The sequence below is a fragment of the Vespula pensylvanica genome, chromosome 4 (assembly GCF_014466175.1).
Source record: "Vespula pensylvanica isolate Volc-1 chromosome 4, ASM1446617v1, whole genome shotgun sequence".
In the NCBI taxonomy this organism is placed as follows: domain Eukaryota; kingdom Metazoa; phylum Arthropoda; class Insecta; order Hymenoptera; family Vespidae; genus Vespula; species Vespula pensylvanica.
In genome coordinates this window covers 8,914,528-8,931,027 of record NC_057688.1, presented here as the reverse complement: position 1 = coordinate 8,931,027, position 16,500 = coordinate 8,914,528, and the positions used below count along the sequence as shown (strand labels likewise).

The 16,500-nt window shown below is 28.4% G+C and overlaps 3 protein-coding genes and 1 long non-coding RNA gene across 13 annotated transcripts in view; 2 read left to right on the top strand and 2 right to left on the bottom strand.

Annotated features, from left to right (window-relative positions):
• Positions 1-27: 27 nt before the first annotated feature.
• LOC122628624 (cilia- and flagella-associated protein 65-like) lies at positions 28-5,111 on the top strand. Its single transcript, XM_043811080.1, has 17 exons — positions 28-200; positions 307-526; positions 616-881; positions 963-1,245; positions 1,335-1,547; positions 1,625-1,829; positions 1,898-2,140; positions 2,209-2,437; positions 2,500-2,856; positions 2,929-3,005; positions 3,090-3,360; positions 3,431-3,640; positions 3,714-3,902; positions 3,978-4,228; positions 4,304-4,556; positions 4,645-4,865; positions 4,929-5,111. The coding sequence occupies exons 1-17, from the start codon at positions 93-95 to the stop codon at positions 5,104-5,106; spliced, it is 3,774 nt and encodes a 1,257-aa protein (XP_043667015.1). The 5' UTR covers positions 28-92; the 3' UTR covers positions 5,107-5,111.
• Positions 3,009-8,522, bottom strand: LOC122628633 (tRNA (guanine-N(7)-)-methyltransferase). 4 transcript variants are annotated; one of them, XM_043811092.1, is made up of 7 exons: positions 6,846-6,986; positions 6,588-6,747; positions 6,359-6,501; positions 6,098-6,282; positions 5,875-5,988; positions 5,691-5,792; positions 5,360-5,534 (listed from the first exon to the last, which is right to left on the bottom strand). In XM_043811092.1, the coding sequence occupies exons 2-7, from the start codon at positions 6,671-6,673 to the stop codon at positions 5,403-5,405; spliced, it is 762 nt and encodes a 253-aa protein (XP_043667027.1). In that variant the 5' UTR covers positions 6,674-6,747; positions 6,846-6,986; the 3' UTR covers positions 5,360-5,402. The 4 variants fall into 4 exon arrangements, with proteins under 4 accessions (XP_043667029.1, XP_043667030.1, XP_043667027.1 ...); XM_043811094.1 differs by lacking the exon at positions 5,360-5,534 and adding an exon at positions 3,009-4,053 and having other exon boundaries at positions 6,588-6,902; XM_043811095.1 differs by lacking the exon at positions 5,360-5,534 and adding an exon at positions 4,090-4,362 and having other exon boundaries at positions 6,588-6,902.
• Positions 6,990-16,500, top strand: part of LOC122628621 (kinase D-interacting substrate of 220 kDa) — a 19,615-nt gene continuing 10,104 nt past the window's right edge. Inside the window, exon 1 of one of the 7 annotated variants that reach the window (XM_043811072.1) lies at positions 6,990-7,127. Coding sequence is in view for 4 of the 7 variants with exons in the window: in XM_043811067.1 (XP_043667002.1) it covers positions 15,074-15,736 (663 nt within the window). In the remaining 3 variants the exon portion in view is untranslated. Of the gene's footprint in view, positions 7,128-7,966; positions 8,217-11,142; positions 11,314-14,012; positions 14,147-14,278; positions 15,737-16,500 lie in introns of those variants that run through there. The other 6 variants (XM_043811074.1, XM_043811069.1, XM_043811071.1 and 3 more) reach the window with 6 other exon arrangements.
• LOC122628636 lies at positions 8,979-10,984 on the bottom strand. Its single transcript, XR_006327084.1, has 2 exons — positions 10,844-10,984; positions 8,979-9,588 (listed from the first exon to the last, which is right to left on the bottom strand). It is a non-coding gene; the product is annotated as an uncharacterized LOC122628636 (long non-coding RNA).

The window sequence follows — 16,500 nt, the reverse complement described above, 5'->3', positions numbered from 1 at the left end:
AAAATAAATGGAGCGAATTTGCATGGATTTCAAATAAGTCAACAATTATTTTTGTTCAAGTTTAATACAGAATTTATTAATTAAAATAAAAAATGTTACAGTATTGCTGTGATGCAAAAGATATCAAAATAATTGATTTTGGTGAAGTTGAGATGGGTAGAACGATTATCAAATCAATTAAGATAATGAATGAAAGTTGTGTTAGTAGAATTTATTCTTTCTAATTTTTAATCACGTTTTTATTCAATTCGCTATATTCATAATTTTCATAGTTGGAGTAACAATCTAAATTTATATTTACTTCAGAAAGAACAATTTTATGAAGCACAAAGGGATCCTGTAACAAATCCTATAGATCACGTTTTTAATTTAAAGTCATATACCTGGACTTTATTACCTGAACAATCTTTTTGTTGCGAAGTACAATATCGACCTGTTGTACCATGTTCTAAAAATGTGGATTATTTTATTATTACTGGTACCGCTTCTACATATATAAAAATTATTGCTCATGGAACTTGTATTGGTAAATATTAAAAAATTAATAATTTTTTTTCTATGTAATAAATAGTTCTAATCAAGATTTATATCTACTTCTTTATTTATTTATCTTAGGTCCTAAAATTTCGTCATCAGTAAATAAAATTATATTAAAGTGTTCAAAAAAACATACACAAGTGAAAAAACAAATAAAACTTTTAAATCATTCAAAAGTAAAAGCGGCATTTATATTTGATATTGATATAGAACATAGACATTTTAAATTAGATATCAGACAAGGCATACTTAATCCTTGTGATTATAAATATATAACAATAACTTTTATACCAACTAAAGAAGGAGTTTATGTATATCATTTACCTTGTTTAATATTGTATCAGGTAAATTAATTGATCATAATGTTATATAATTTTATTTTAATATTAATAATAATATAAATATTTATATATATATATATATAGAGTCCTATTATTATAAAATTATATGGATTTTGTATACCAATTCATCAGCAATCTCAGATTAACTTAGAGTTACATGAATTTAGTTCACAAGTACAAAATGGTTTTGAAGAATATATGAGCGATAGTATTAATATAAAAAAAGAAAATTTAGAACTAGTATCTTTATCTAAAAATTATTTTGACTGTAGTCAAGTAGATACAAAAAATAAAATAAATAGAGCTCACCAAACTGTTTGTTTTACGAATCATAGTGAAACAAATTTATTACTCAAGTGGGATCAAGGTAATTCTATTTCAATAGTAAATAATTTTAATATTATAAATAAAGTAAAAAAAAATTTAATACCATAATATAAAATGAAAATATTTTAGATGTTACTGGAGTTTTTAAAATAGAGCCATGCATTGCAAAAATATGTCCAAATCATTCTGCTTTGTTTGAAATTATTTTTCAACCTAATGAAGAAAACAATTTATATACAAAGCAATTCATTGGATATTTTTTTGATGATGATGCAAAAAGTGAAGGAAAAGAAGAAAACAAAATTTTTGCAATTCCTTCCTTTACATGTATACGAGTAATAGGTGAAATCTATTTATAAAAAATAATTTCTTCCGATTATCTACAAAAAATATATAAAAATGACTTATCATGTTTACAGGACATTCTTTTCCTACTAGTTCTGCAGGATGGATTCCTCAGTATGAATTACCATCAACAATTGTACTACCACCATGTATTCCACCACTACCAGTATATACAACATTTCTAATTAAGAAATTTGGCCATTTGCCTTTAATGTTTCACTTTCTGCCACCAGCAGATAGCCATTTTGTTGTTAAACCAATGTTAGGAATTATTTATGAGTAAGATTCTAAAATTATAATAATAATTTAATCGGATTATAAGATAAAATAATTTTGTAATATTTTAGAGATTATCAGGTGGTGGTAGTTCAAATGTGTCCTGAAGTTATGGGAGAACATCTATATATGGAACAATGGGCCATATGTTTTAATGGAAATCCGAAGAACAAAGATTATATTAGTTTTAAAGGATATACAGAATATGCAAATATTAGTTTTAATAAGAGTACAATAACATTTGCTACAGTACATCTAGATACTCAGCAAAAAGAACAAATACTTATAAGAAACCTTACTCGTCACATCATTATGTAATATATTATTGAATTCCATCAGTGTAAATGCCCAATTTATTTTTATAACAATAAACAATTTACAGGTACCAATTTTTGAATGTACCATCACAATTGATTATTCCACATTTGAAGGGTCAAATCTATGCTAATGATATACATTCTCATGAATGGGTATTTCATCCTACAGAATGTGGTGAATATAATTTTGATATTAAATGTGTTCTGATGGCTATACAAAATGATTTACCTGCTGGAACAGAAGTTAGCATAACATTACATGTTACTGGGAAATGTGAAGCTGGTTTACTTCTGGTAATTCATGTAGCATATATTTGTTTAATAATTTAATTTATTAATATGAGTTATATTTATAGGCAATACCTAATGAATTAAATTTTGATGTACAACTATATGGAAACAAAAAAACTAAGAGTTTTTATGTTTATAACTTTAGTTCCGTCAATATACCTTTCAAGATAATATGTTGCCATCTCTCTTGGCCTGTAGGATGTATAAAACGCGATGTAAAAATATATCCACTTTCTGAAACTGTTCTTCCAGGAAAGTCAAAAAAAATCACCGTATCTATTACTCCATACACACCAGGATTTTATGAAATAGCAATTAAATATATAGTAAGAATAAATTCTTGGACGGATAACATCAGTTACATGCAATTATCTCGAAAAATATGCAATATTTATTGTATGTGTGAATTGCCCAGTTTAAAGGTAAATATGTAATACTTGGTGATTTTTCATTTTGAGATTTGACTTAAGTATAATTATAATTTTATACAATAGATCGAAGATGTATACTTTCATGGAGTTTGCTCATTAATATCTAAAATTAATTTATGGAAAATAATAGAAGTAGATAGGTATATTGCATTAAGTTTATATATTTATATTTAGACATTATATAAAAGAAGAGATTTTATGTTACCTTACGTTTCTTTATATAGATTGAATATTACTTTGAAAAATATATTGCCATATGAGAAGGAATCACAATATATATTTTTCCCACCAATGATACTACATGAAAATCCTATATGTATAAAATTATGTATATCTAATCCAACATCAGTGAATACTACATGGAATATTAAAAGAATGCAATTATGCTTTTGCAAAACAATAAGTAAATCGCGAGGTCTTTCATTTCGATATATGGAATTAGATTGTGTTCACAAGAAAGTATGTTCTATTTATCCACAATCAGGATTTATAAAGGTAAACAAAATGATCAATTATACTTCTTCCATATAAACTAATATAATTAAATTTTTTTTCTCTCCCAAAGCCAAAAGAAAAAATTGTCATTAACATAGAATTACGTTATTTATTATTGGGAAAAACTAGAGTAAAATGGGATTTAAATATTGGCCATGAACGCCATATTTTTTTGTATATGCAAGTTGAAGCTTTATCTGGATCTGAAAAAGAACTTTTACTTTATCCACAAACTGTAAAATTGGACTCTTATTTTGGCGATAAGAAAGCTCAACATCAGGTTAATTATTAAGAGATTTTCTAAATATTATTTTACTTTCTTATATATATTTTAAATTAATATTGACTTTTAGATATGTTGGATTTATAATTATACAAATAACTATTTACCATATACTGTGGATATTACTAATCTACATAAAATAAATCAAATCTATCATTCAGAAATACTTTCATGTTTGAATCCAGATGGTATTGCAGAGCCGCAATCTCTTACACCTCTTATTTTGAAATATCATTTTAAACAATTTAGAGCGATTCAGGTATCAAGATATGACTTTTTCAATATTGTTGTTTAAAAGGGTTGTTATTTTTAAATAAATATAAAATTTACTCAGGCATATCTTTCTATCACTTTTGGCGATAAAAAAACAGAATTATTTATAAGTAGCCAACCTTCTATTATATATCCACCTAAAATGATAAAAGAAATTCTACCTAATTTTGATGTTTTTAAAATTAAAGAATTACCAATATATTTTTCAACCGACTATATACGCTTCTACACAAGTATACACAGCTATTCTGTTAAGATGTTTATGATGTATAATACTTCAAACCATGATAGATTTGCCTATACATGGAAAAGGTTTGTAATTACGTTAAATCTTTAAATTCATTTTATAGTAAATATTCGTTAAATAAGTCATCTTTTTTATTATAGTAACAGTGTACCAGGATTATGGAATATAGAAATTTATCCCAAAGAAGGTGTTATACAACCTAAAAAAATGCAAAGTTGTCGTATAATAATTAATGTGAAAAGTTTAACCTGCCAAGTAAATATTAATGTAATTTGTGAATTTCTCAATATTAGCCAAAGACGAATGATTCAAAGGAGTATTTATAAATATAATGAAATATGTAAAAAACTGGAGTCAGAATTTATTTTTACAGAAAAAGGTGAACAGTTTCCAGTAAGGATTTGAAATAATAGATGTAATAATTAATTAAATACTTAAAAACATAATAAATATTGAATATATGATATTTTTCTTATTCTAGAAATTACCATCAAAACCAAAAAAAAAGCCTGACATATTTTGTAAAACATTGTCCATACATTGTAATATATACAGCCCAGAAGATATTCTTTTAAGAACTAAATTAATAGAAGAATTAAAAATGGTTCCAACAGATGAACTTCAGATACAAAACAATATAAAATCCTCTGACAATTATGAACATACTAAAATGATGTTGTTCATTTTAGAGGGAATGACATGGTAATATTTGTAATAATATTATAAATTCTATCTACTAATTAAAAAATCTATATATTTTTCTAGGGATATTCTTAATAGTAGAATATTTAAACATACAATTCAAGAATATGTACTTAATAGACCACACTTGTATTATTCTCAATTTTTCACAAATCCATTAGAAAGTGAAAAATTAATAATGAAATCGTATATAGCACCGCCACGAAAGTTGATTGCAACTATATTAGAAAAAGTAAGATAATATTGTTTGGAATATTTGACATATTAGTTTTATTTTGCAATATTTTTAGATGCTGTTTTTTATAATACTCAATGAATTTCATTTGGAAATTGGACATTTCTTTAAACAAGAAGATATCAGGCACTTAAATTTTATACATTTCGCATACATATTACAAACATATGATAAAGATAAGCATAATTTTTATAACTTCAGAAATTGACATAAAATTCTTTTGTGAATTAATTTTTATCAATTATTTAGGCCTTGATATAAAAAATGATATTTATTGAAGCAGATACATAGTGCATCATATGTTAGCTTGTTTTTATAGCATTTGGATCTGCAATTCGTTTAAATATAGCTAAAAATTTATCTCCTCTATTTCTTGTTACTTTTTGGCCTTCTTCTGTACTTTCATAAAGTTTCTCAACTATAGGATCTTTAGCCTTTAATGTATCAGAATATTTTTAATTATTGAATATATTAAATTATATTAAATTATTATGAAATATTAAGAAATCTTAAGTGAATGTACAGTTATAAAAAAAATATAAAAAAATTCAATAAAAATAAATGATAGGATTATTCATTAAGAAGCTTACCCATTCTTCTTCAGGTATATTTTCAAATAATGGATGTTCTTCGAAATGATGTACCATCCATTCGTGTAAATCTTTTACATCAGTTACTGTATATATGATAGCCTTTAAATTTATATTTATTCTGAATCATTATTATTACAAAAAATATATTGCAATAAAATAAAATAAAATAATAAGTACTTACATCTTCAGCAAGCACATATGCATATTCAGCTAGAAGAGTTTTGTTTATTATTCTCCATTTATGTTTTGATCTTTTAAAATGTGGGTCTGGATATAGAAAAAACATCTTCTTTAGCTATATAAATTGTAAAAGTTGATTTAACTATAGCTATAAATTATAAAAGTTAATAAAGAAGTGAAGTATCATTCTTTAATAAAGAATTTTCGTTATTAAATTTTTATACCTGTCCTTTGTAAAAGTAGTTAGGTAAATATTTCATAGCATTAGTCCTTAAACAAGCTATATTTTCATATTGCCCTGGATTTTGAGATCGTAATGCAGTTATGCGATCCGTTACATAATCCGATACTTTTACTCTGATTTCCATACCAAGTATTAAATTATTTGGGAACATTGGCGATAAAGTAACTATTTTACAAATGTATTATTTTTTAATCCTCGATTTTAATAAATTAATAATTTAGTAAATTATAGTAAAACCTACCAAGAAGACCTCCATAACCACATCCAATATCAGCAAATTCTACACGCTTTTGAACAGTATCCTTGTTTCTTTCATCATCTTCTTCGTTAGAGAAATATCGAGGAAAAAATGTGCTCCAATCCATTAAATCTGGTTTTATAGGACTTTATATATATATAAAAAAAAAAAGGATGTTTTAAAGTAACAAATAATTGAACATAATTGACATTGTATTAAAATAATTTCTTACTATTCTATGCAATGATCCGCGATAGGATTGGAATGAGCACGTTGTCTATAATATTTCTTTTGTGGTAACGAGACTGACGTTGACATACTGAATACTGTATGTATTAATTGTAACTTTTTAAAGGATTGAGACAGTATTTATTTACAAACCACGAATACTTCTTTAAAAAATATAATAAGAAAAATATTAGAACAAAAATTGTACGCTACAAAGTAGCGTAACGTTCATGATCATTGAGAGATTCGCGCGATACACTACATTATGAAAGGAGACACGTGCAGCAGAGATTAGGAAGGAAAAATCAGCTGATAGAAGGTGCGAAGCGCCTCCTGGTGAATGACGCTTTGTTCGTTTCATTGCAACGAACGGAAGTAGAAGAGCGTGCCAGTTTGTCGTGTAATACATTGTAAACGTTAGTTTTGTTTTTCCTGGTGCGCGCCAAATGTGATTGTTTCGATGAAAGAAAACTATTTTCGTGTAATGTTCGTTAACGTTCGGTGCTATTAAGAAGAAAGAATTAAAACCGTGTCTTTTTCTCAGGTGAGGTTAGAATTTGTTAATAGCAAAAAAAACATCCTGCGTGGTAGGGACGTCCCAACTCTTGATATAGACACAGACAACTTGATCGATAAAGTTATATTGTAAGGATTCTGTCATTTAACGTTCATTTTCTATTGTTTCAATTTTTTAATACACGAACCTTAAAATGTTAACTGAATGGATATTAAACTACTTATTAATTCTCTTTTGTATTCCTCGAGAAAAAATTACAAAAGACACAATACAACAAAAGATTTACAATTCCTTTGTTACCGACGGTTTTTGCGAGCGTGCATTTTACAAGGTTCATTGTCACGCCTGCGCCTTCTATCTATAACTGTATTCTGATTTGAAAAATATCATAGTACTCAATGAGAGCCTTATTACAATAACTTGACAGAGCTGAAAGAAAAGAATATATATATATATATATATATATATATATATATATATATATATAAAGAGAGAAAGACCTTGTTCTTAAGACACGTCTTTTCTCTAAGAAAATTTTCTTATATTTTTAACAAATGTTCAACAATAAATTATATTTTATTTATCATTAATTATATACGCGTAGTGAATAACTTTTAGAAATGTCATCATTCGTTAGATTGCATCGATCGCCCGTAACGCTCCAATGAAAAGTCATTTTTAAAAACTGATTCTGTATGGACGAAATAACTTTTCTTTCTTTCAATAGAATTATTCTTATTACATTATTATTATGAGCATTATTATTATTCTTATTTGTATTGTTATTAAATGTTTATAAGAAAAAATAGAAACATTATTACATTGTTCGATTAATTTTATTTCAAAATTATTTTAATAATGTTTATATATTACGAATGAACGCGTTAATGATGTCACGAAACGTAAACGAATGAACGATCGTTTTTAGAAAAATGTTCCTTCCTTATTGGTTCGTTTGAAATTTCGTTATTTTTATTTAACCTTAAATATTACTCATCGCATAGCACGACGATGTCAATAATAATTCTATGTGTATAATTCTATATAATGATTAAGAAAGTTCTTGTCGCTTGTTTTTAGTTTAAAAAATATAATCGAGAATCGGAAATAAAGGAGGTGGTGAGTATTTTGTAAGTTTAGATAAACTTGCGTAATTTTCTATCGTCTAAGCAAAAATTAAAATTTTTCTTAATCGGTCGGATCAGATTTTGCTGAACTTGCCGTTTTCGAATGCCCATGTATTAAGAATATAGTTTGAGTTTTTATTATCTGAAAAAGACACGATCACGATGTTTAGATTTTTTATAGTATATTACATACACAAACACACACGCACATACACGCATACATGGGGCTTTACAATTTATAGAAAATAAAAAATATTTCTCAACATGAGTGTTATATACAATATGTATATATATATATATATATATATATATATATATATATATAAAAATCGTCTCGATCGATGTCTCGTAATAATGTCCTTGTATGGAAATATCATTTGAAACACGTGTTTCTTATCTTGTCTCAGCTACCATTATTCGGTCAAATTGATATAGGCTCCTAAGAGATTTCTTCTTTAACTTGAATTAATATTGATTTCAGTTAGCTCACATACATTATTAAGTTTCAACGATTAATCGTGTGTGAGTTTGATGTTATATCTTTTGTTAGTGTTAATCGATAATATCGTATGTTATTTATTTATTAAAGTATGTATACTTGCATACATACATACATACATACATACATATATATATATATATATATATATATATATACACGCACATAGAGAGAGAGAGAGAGAGAGAGAGAGAGAGAGAGAGAGAGAGAGAGAGAGAGAGAGAGAGAGAGAGAGAGAGAGAGAGAGAGAGAGAGAGTGTCTCAGCAATTTACTTATCTTTCTTGCGTGCCTATCGATTTAGATAACAATCATATTACAGAGCTTACAGAGATTATGGAACTGTAGCTTAGTAATTTATTTAATATCGACTTTAATAACAATAGTCCATTTTACATCGTAATTATTCATAATGTTTCGCAAGGTCTCTTTGTATTGGATTAGTCCTCATAAATGCCTTAAAAGACTAGACACTTTGATACTAGAGAAAATATATACATAATAATAATAATAATAATAATAATAATAATAATAAGGACAATGATAATAATATTATGCTATTTTCGTTTATCAATTCCGTCTTCATTTTATGTTCTTTTTCCGTCTTTTTTTTTTTTTTCTTTCTTTCAAACAAATTTTCTAATATGGCCACTTAAAGTCGTCCGCTACGATCTCGACCTTTCGATGTTGTTTCCTTGTCGAAGGTTTGTCTTTAGACAATATGATTGAAGTCTTGAAAAGATAAGAATGAACGTATGTATATGATAATAACCAATACGTTTGAAAATACTCTACCAAGTAAAGATAGTGGATATCTTTTGAACTGTTATGTTTTAGTATCGTCTTATTATCGGGAAGTATCTTCTGAAACGTGAAAAGAATCGGTTATATTCTCTTTCGAATATAATTATCGAAGTTAATTTAACGTACGCGTTTAAAGGTCGTTCAGAAGAATGTTTCTTTTATTTACATACTTACGTACTTATTAGTTAGTTCTCTTTAGGAGAATCGAATCGCATTTACATAAATATATTTTTATTCTTTTTTCTTTTTTTGAAATGATTTCAATATATGTGGACAACATCATAAAATAATAATATATTCTCGACGAGTATCGTCAATTCGCGTCGAGTAAACAACGTGGTTCGTGACTTTACAAAGTTATTGTTCGAACTATAATACCGATCGTTGATGACAGAGAGAGAGAGAAAGAGAGAAAGAGAGAGAGAGAGAGAAAGAGAGAGTATATATGGCGTATGAATTCATAGAGAGAGGGAGAGGGAGAGAGAGAGTGAGAAAGAGAGAGGTGGGGGGAGAAAGAGAGGAGAGAAAAAAAAAGAAACAAAAACTCAAACAAAACAAAACAAAAAGACATCAAAAAATGTTTTTCTCAAATACATTGAACTTATATAGAGGATCGCGAATTATATATCGTCATATTCGATCGATGTTAGATCGTTTGGTCGAGCATAAAATCGTTGAAATCGGTCGTAAGAAATAGAAGATATTCTTTGCTCAATGTGAAATAAATAATTTATCAGAAGGGTGAACGACGAAAGAGATGAAACGTCTTACGCGTTAAACGATATTATTTCCTTTAACGAACGTGGAAATATAGTATTTATACGAGCGATAGTGTTCGGTGTAGTGTCTTCGAAGAAGTTCCTTTGTTTCGTGTATATTTTTAATTCGTGTTTCGACATAATATAAAAAAAAATTCGCAGCAATATCATCGTTTCCAGAACGATGTCAATGTTTTCAGAAACTTATTATGATTTTACATCGAATATTGTCGTTATAGAATTATTATCTCTCTCTCTTTCCATCTTTTTGACGATATGTTATTTCATTCTATTAGTAATGGATTATTTTTCTGAAAGAGGGGGAATTATAGAGGAAATAGAAGAGGAAGAATTGTTATTGGATTATTCATTTGATTGATTTATTAATACAGTTTGAAATAATAAAAGTTCGTAGAAACTTTTAGTGATCCGTTTTAGTGACGATGAAAAAAAGTGCATTGACAAATGAATAAACTGTTGTGTGTTTAGCGGAAAATAAAAATTCTGAAAAACAATATAAGAGTCTAAAGAATCGCGAGAAATGATTTTTAACTTACGTGTTTTATTTATTTATTATTTCTTTCTTCGAAGAATCTAATCTGAAAAATTTTCGTCACTATCGTTCGAACTCGTATGATTGATTCGTAGACGCGCGACGATATTATGAATATCTTTATATGATTCATCGTTTTATACGCATGAAATTATCTAAAAATATGTCATGTAACATCAAAGACCAAGATATGCGATTTCAAGAAATAGAATTATTTTTGCAAGATCATCTAGTTTTATTCTGAAGAGAAGATCGTCTATTCCTCTTCTTATTATTATTTACGGTCTAAAGATCTAAAGAAAAATGTCGTTGGATTTTAATCAGGGTATCGATGAGAGAACAAATTTGTTACCAACAAGTCAAAGGAATACGATATTTTTTTCATCCTTTTCTGCGCCAGGATCTAATAGAAGTTACGGTTCACTCTCGTCCTGTCAAAATATTTTTCAATCGATTTGGAGCAGAAATAAACAGGTACGCGTGCCAATACACATACACGTAAAAACACACATACACAGAGAGACAGAAACATTTATACACATACATACGTATATATATATGTATACATGTATACTTGTGTGATACACTGTCGCTAATAAGAACATTTATTTTCACGATGACACGTTTCTACATTTGCTCTTGTGTTCTTGAACAATTTATCTCACTCATTTCAATTCCGTGTTTTTGCGCGTTGCTCCATTCAATTTATTATTATAACATCGTTGAGAACACAAGAGAAAATTGTTGTTGCAATCGAAGAAATCGTTTTTATATATTTACTTATTTTCACTGTATTATTTTTTTTTTTTTTTTTTTTTTTTTACAAAATACATAACATATCCCAGCTTGTAATAAATAAACTCAACGGTGTAATAAATGACGAAAGATATAACAAAATATGTAAGATGCAAGATATTTTTTCGTTCATACGTATTCCACGAGTAAAAGAAGAAGAAGAAGAAAAAGAAAACCTCGTTCTCGATTTTTATAACATCTCATGTCGACGATCGGCGATGCAATAATGCAACATAATTGCATCCAATTTCTCATAGATTGAGTTGCAGAACCTTGAACTTAACTATGAAAATAATCGAGAAGGTTTTATTATCGTTTATTATCCATGCATTATCTTCTTACATTCATTGATCGAAAAGTTACTTCTGTTTCTTTTCTTTTTTCACCAGAATAGAAATTATTTTTTATTAAAAATATGCATAATCGAGAAAGTTTTATTATCGATGCATCGCTTTCGTACATTCATCGATCAAGAAGTTATCGTATATTTCTTTTCTTTCTTTTTTTTTTTTTTTGTCGGAATTGAAATTATTTTTTATTTGAATTTACATTTACATACATATACAAGTGGTTTCTTTTGTTATCATTTAAAAATTATATATTTGAAGCTTGTAGAATATCGAGTGTTAGAAATAAATCGTTAACTCTTCCATAACTTTTATTTCTCAATAGGACAAACCAATTCCTCGTTGATCGTTTCGACCAGAACTTTAATTGATCAAAGTGACTCTGCTATCGTAAGAGAGCATCTTATTGCAAGATTTTTTTCATTCTTTGGGAGCAAGAATGACGCGCATCTCTTACATATGTACGTACATATACATATGTATATCTATTCTATCTCATAAAAATATTTTCCATCTCGATTCTTCGAGTATTTTATAGATCGATCGATTTTCGAATCGATTTATGAAAATCTTTCAATTTTTTTTCTACTTTTCTTTTTCTTCTTTTCAATTATCAATTTCATTTTGGTTATTTAGTAATCAATTACGTCAATTTACAATAAGAGTCGCAAATATACATTACAAAAGCGTGATCGTGTTTGCGATGAATTATAAATTACACGATGAAATCATCTTTATCTAATCCACGTGTACACACCCACATAGACACAAATACACAGAGAGAGACAGAGAGAGAAAGAAAGAAAGAGTCAAACCATCTACGAGTACAATTAGCAAGTTACGATGCTTATTATTTAGTCGCTTATCGAGCGCAAAGTACCGACATTTTGTATTTAACTAACATTTTCCTTAATGCTTTTCGCGTTAAACGAACTCTTTATATATATATATCTCTTAACTGATATACAGTGCTGACAAATATATCTCTTAAAAATTATTTATTTTCCCCATAAATTTATAAGAATTGCGATAGTGAAATATTATCGATTGAAATATCACTTTATTCATCTTCTTTTATTTTGTTTACAAATCTTTATCACGTATTATGCAATGTTATAATATTGTTACGAATATGTGACAATAACATTAAAATTGTTTTTCAAGAAAACAAGTGTTTCGCAGGCGAGCGTTTCTGTTTTTCTTATATAACGTGTCGAAAGAATAGCAACAAAATTAATGAAGAATGAAGAGTTAAATAAACGTGATATTGCAAATCGATTGAAGACATTATTCTTGTGTATGTACATATATATATTCATATGTGTATGTACATATACGTATTCAATGTTTTCGAAAAGAAGACGATTATAATTTTTATAAAAGATTTACAAACGTTAGAAAAATGAATGAAGTTTATTTAACTCGAATCTCATTATTGTCTTTTTGCTTATTCCATGACATTTTTATTTGTTTCGCCTCGGCAAAAGTTATGTATGTACATATGTATATTTGTATGCATACGTCGCGTTATAATTAAGATTTAAATTGTTGTTAGCTCTTTAACGCGCCTCGTGGTTCTTGGAAGTCAACAGCACGGCACTGTTGGATTGCAATGCGCGCTATTACGCACGGAAAGACGATTCTTCTCCTCGCTGTGTACACGACTTTAGAGAGGAGAGATCCCACAGCGATATATAAATGCCGTACGCGATGTGTTACGCGATGTTCTTAAGCTATTTGCCGGCGTTACCGTCCGCACCGCGTTAAGATATCTAACATGTGATTCGTCGTTTCGTTTCGTTTCGTTTCGTTCGCGAGATTTATAGTATCATACTAATAAAATTCTTGAAGAATATAATAGAATATAATATAATATATATATATATGTATATATATATTTATATATACATAATAATAAGTGGACAAGAGAATAATAATTATTATTATATAGCTACATCATCGAGAAAGAGAGAGAAAGAGAGAAGGAGAAAGAGAAAAAGATAGAAAGAGGGAGAGAGAAATTAAAATAAAATAAAGAAAAAATAATAAAAAAAAAAAAATAAATAAATAAATAAAAAGAAAATAAATAAGAAACACAAGGATCAACGGATCAATTTGGAAAAGATGCTCAGATTCACCACTTTGTCGAGGGTCCGTTTTTCACGGTATCGATTAAAATTAATTAGCACTTGACAATTTTTTATGTTTTTTTTTTTCTTCCTTATCATATTCGAGTAAAAGTAATCATAATAATTGATATATGTATGTTCATGTATCACACTCATGATTATCTTATTTGGAACATATAATTTGATATAAATTTTCATTACTCTTTTTTTTTTCTTCTATTTTCTATTTTTTTTTGTGTCGTACAAAACTTTAACTAGCTCAATGGGTATCATATGTACATGCATAGCTATTATTAACATATATACAATATAGTTGCTTGATCGATGCTAACGTTTACGAACTAACCATATATACATGCTTTGACACTCCGCTATACGATGATCTATGAAAGGCAAAACATGAAACAATCAAAAGGAAGTTCATTGTTCGTCATCGATGTATTTATCGTCTACATTCACAGTTTCGTTATATTGTCACGTATATATGTATCTTCAGAGAAGGTTTTCTATTATTCAAAGACATCAAGAGAGAAGAAGAGAGAAAGAAAAGAGAGAGAGAAAGAGAGAGAGAGAGAGAGAGAGAGAGAGAGAGAGAAATCGAAGAAGGAAGTTCGCGATGTCGGCTACGTGTCTACTTCTGTCAATCCCGGAGAAAAAGAGGAGAAGATAAATTGGAAGAGTGAGCGAGAAAAAGAGGGGAAGACAGAGAGAGAAAGAGAGAGAGAGAGAACGAGATGTTCGAAAAAAATCAAGGATGAAATTAATAAGATAAAATTAATACTCGTACTTTTATGATACTGGAAATAATTACAGGAGAAACTTAAAATCGGATTAAGAAAGAAATAAGGAGGGAGAGAGAAAGAGAGAGAGAGAGAGATAGATAAATAGAGACGAAATAGAGTAATAAAGATAGCATCGGTATCATACTACGTGATAAACGATTTAGAAAACGAGAACGTAGCAATGAGTGATATAGAAGAAAAGAAGGATAAGATCTCTGAAAATAGAGAAATGGAGGAGAAAAAGAAGAAAGAATCGGAGATTATCGGAGAATATCCTTCGGTAGCTTATAGATTAGAAAGTGAAATGTCGATATCGAGAAGGATAGACGAGCGAAGATCAATGTCGAGTGAATTAGAGCAGCCAACGAAGTATACGGATGTGCAATCGGGTACCAGTGTAAATCCTATCAGAAGATCGAGTATAGCAAGTGCGGCCATTTGTTCAAGTTTGGCGCCAAGTTTGGCAAGTGCTTTCCCAGGTGTACCCAGTAATTTTTTGCCAAATTCGCAGGAAAATAATTCATTCGCATTGAGAAGAAGTGCCACAATATCTAATATATCGTACAACGAGAGAGATGATAATAGATTAGAGGATGTCAAGATCGAGGATACTATTAACAACGGAAAGAATGGAAATGGTGGTAAACGTAAATTGAAACTACCATTCTTTCATCTTCAAATACCCGAAACTGGTTGGGACATCGATCTTGGCTACCATCATCATCACCACTATCATCATCATGTATTTCCACATATTCACGTACCCGTGATCACGTTCACTGCCCCGACGAACGATGGAACAGGTCGCAAGTTCAACTTCGGCATACGAAAACACTCGCAGACGGTTAGTCATTTTAGTCGACGACAATTCGAAGCGCACGCCCGCGTGTTCTCCCGCTGTATTTTACTCGCTCAGCTCCATTTTACTTTCTTTTTTTATTGTTCTAGTGGTTTTTTTTCCTCGTTTTTCTTTTCTTTTCTATTCTTTTTTTTTTTGTTTTCTTTCCAACTCGTTCCATTCGTTCCGTGTTAGATCTCTCGATGTCTCTTCATTTCCCTTCTCGGTCTTCCTGTTATTTTATTTGTTTTTTTTTTGGTTTCATTATTTTGTTTTTTTATTTTTTTTTATTTTTGTTTTCTTTTTCTTTTCTTTTCTTTTCTTTTCTTTTCTTTTCTTTTCTTGCAGTAACTCCGACCGAAGAAGGGATTCGCGAAGTAGTTTACTACTGACTGACGTTTCCAGAGTTTTTTATTTTTAGTCTTGGACACTGCCTTTTGTTTTTATTTTCACTCGATGTTTTGAATTTTGTTGTTGTCGTTTTTAAGTCTCTCATTAATCTTTGTAGTCTTATTTTTTCTTTCTTCTTTTGTTCTTTTTTTTTTTTTGCTCTCCCTAAATCTAATCTTATTTTTTTCTTTCCCATTTGTCCAAAAATTGTCTAGGATTAATTTTATTTTAATAAAGTCGAATCGATACGGATCGCGCAAATAAACATATTATAATGTTTCATATTCCGAAACTTGTTGTAAAATTGTTATAATGATAACAATTGTTATTATTATTTTTTTCGTTTTTTGTTCTTTTTCTTTTTTTTTTTTTTTTTTTTT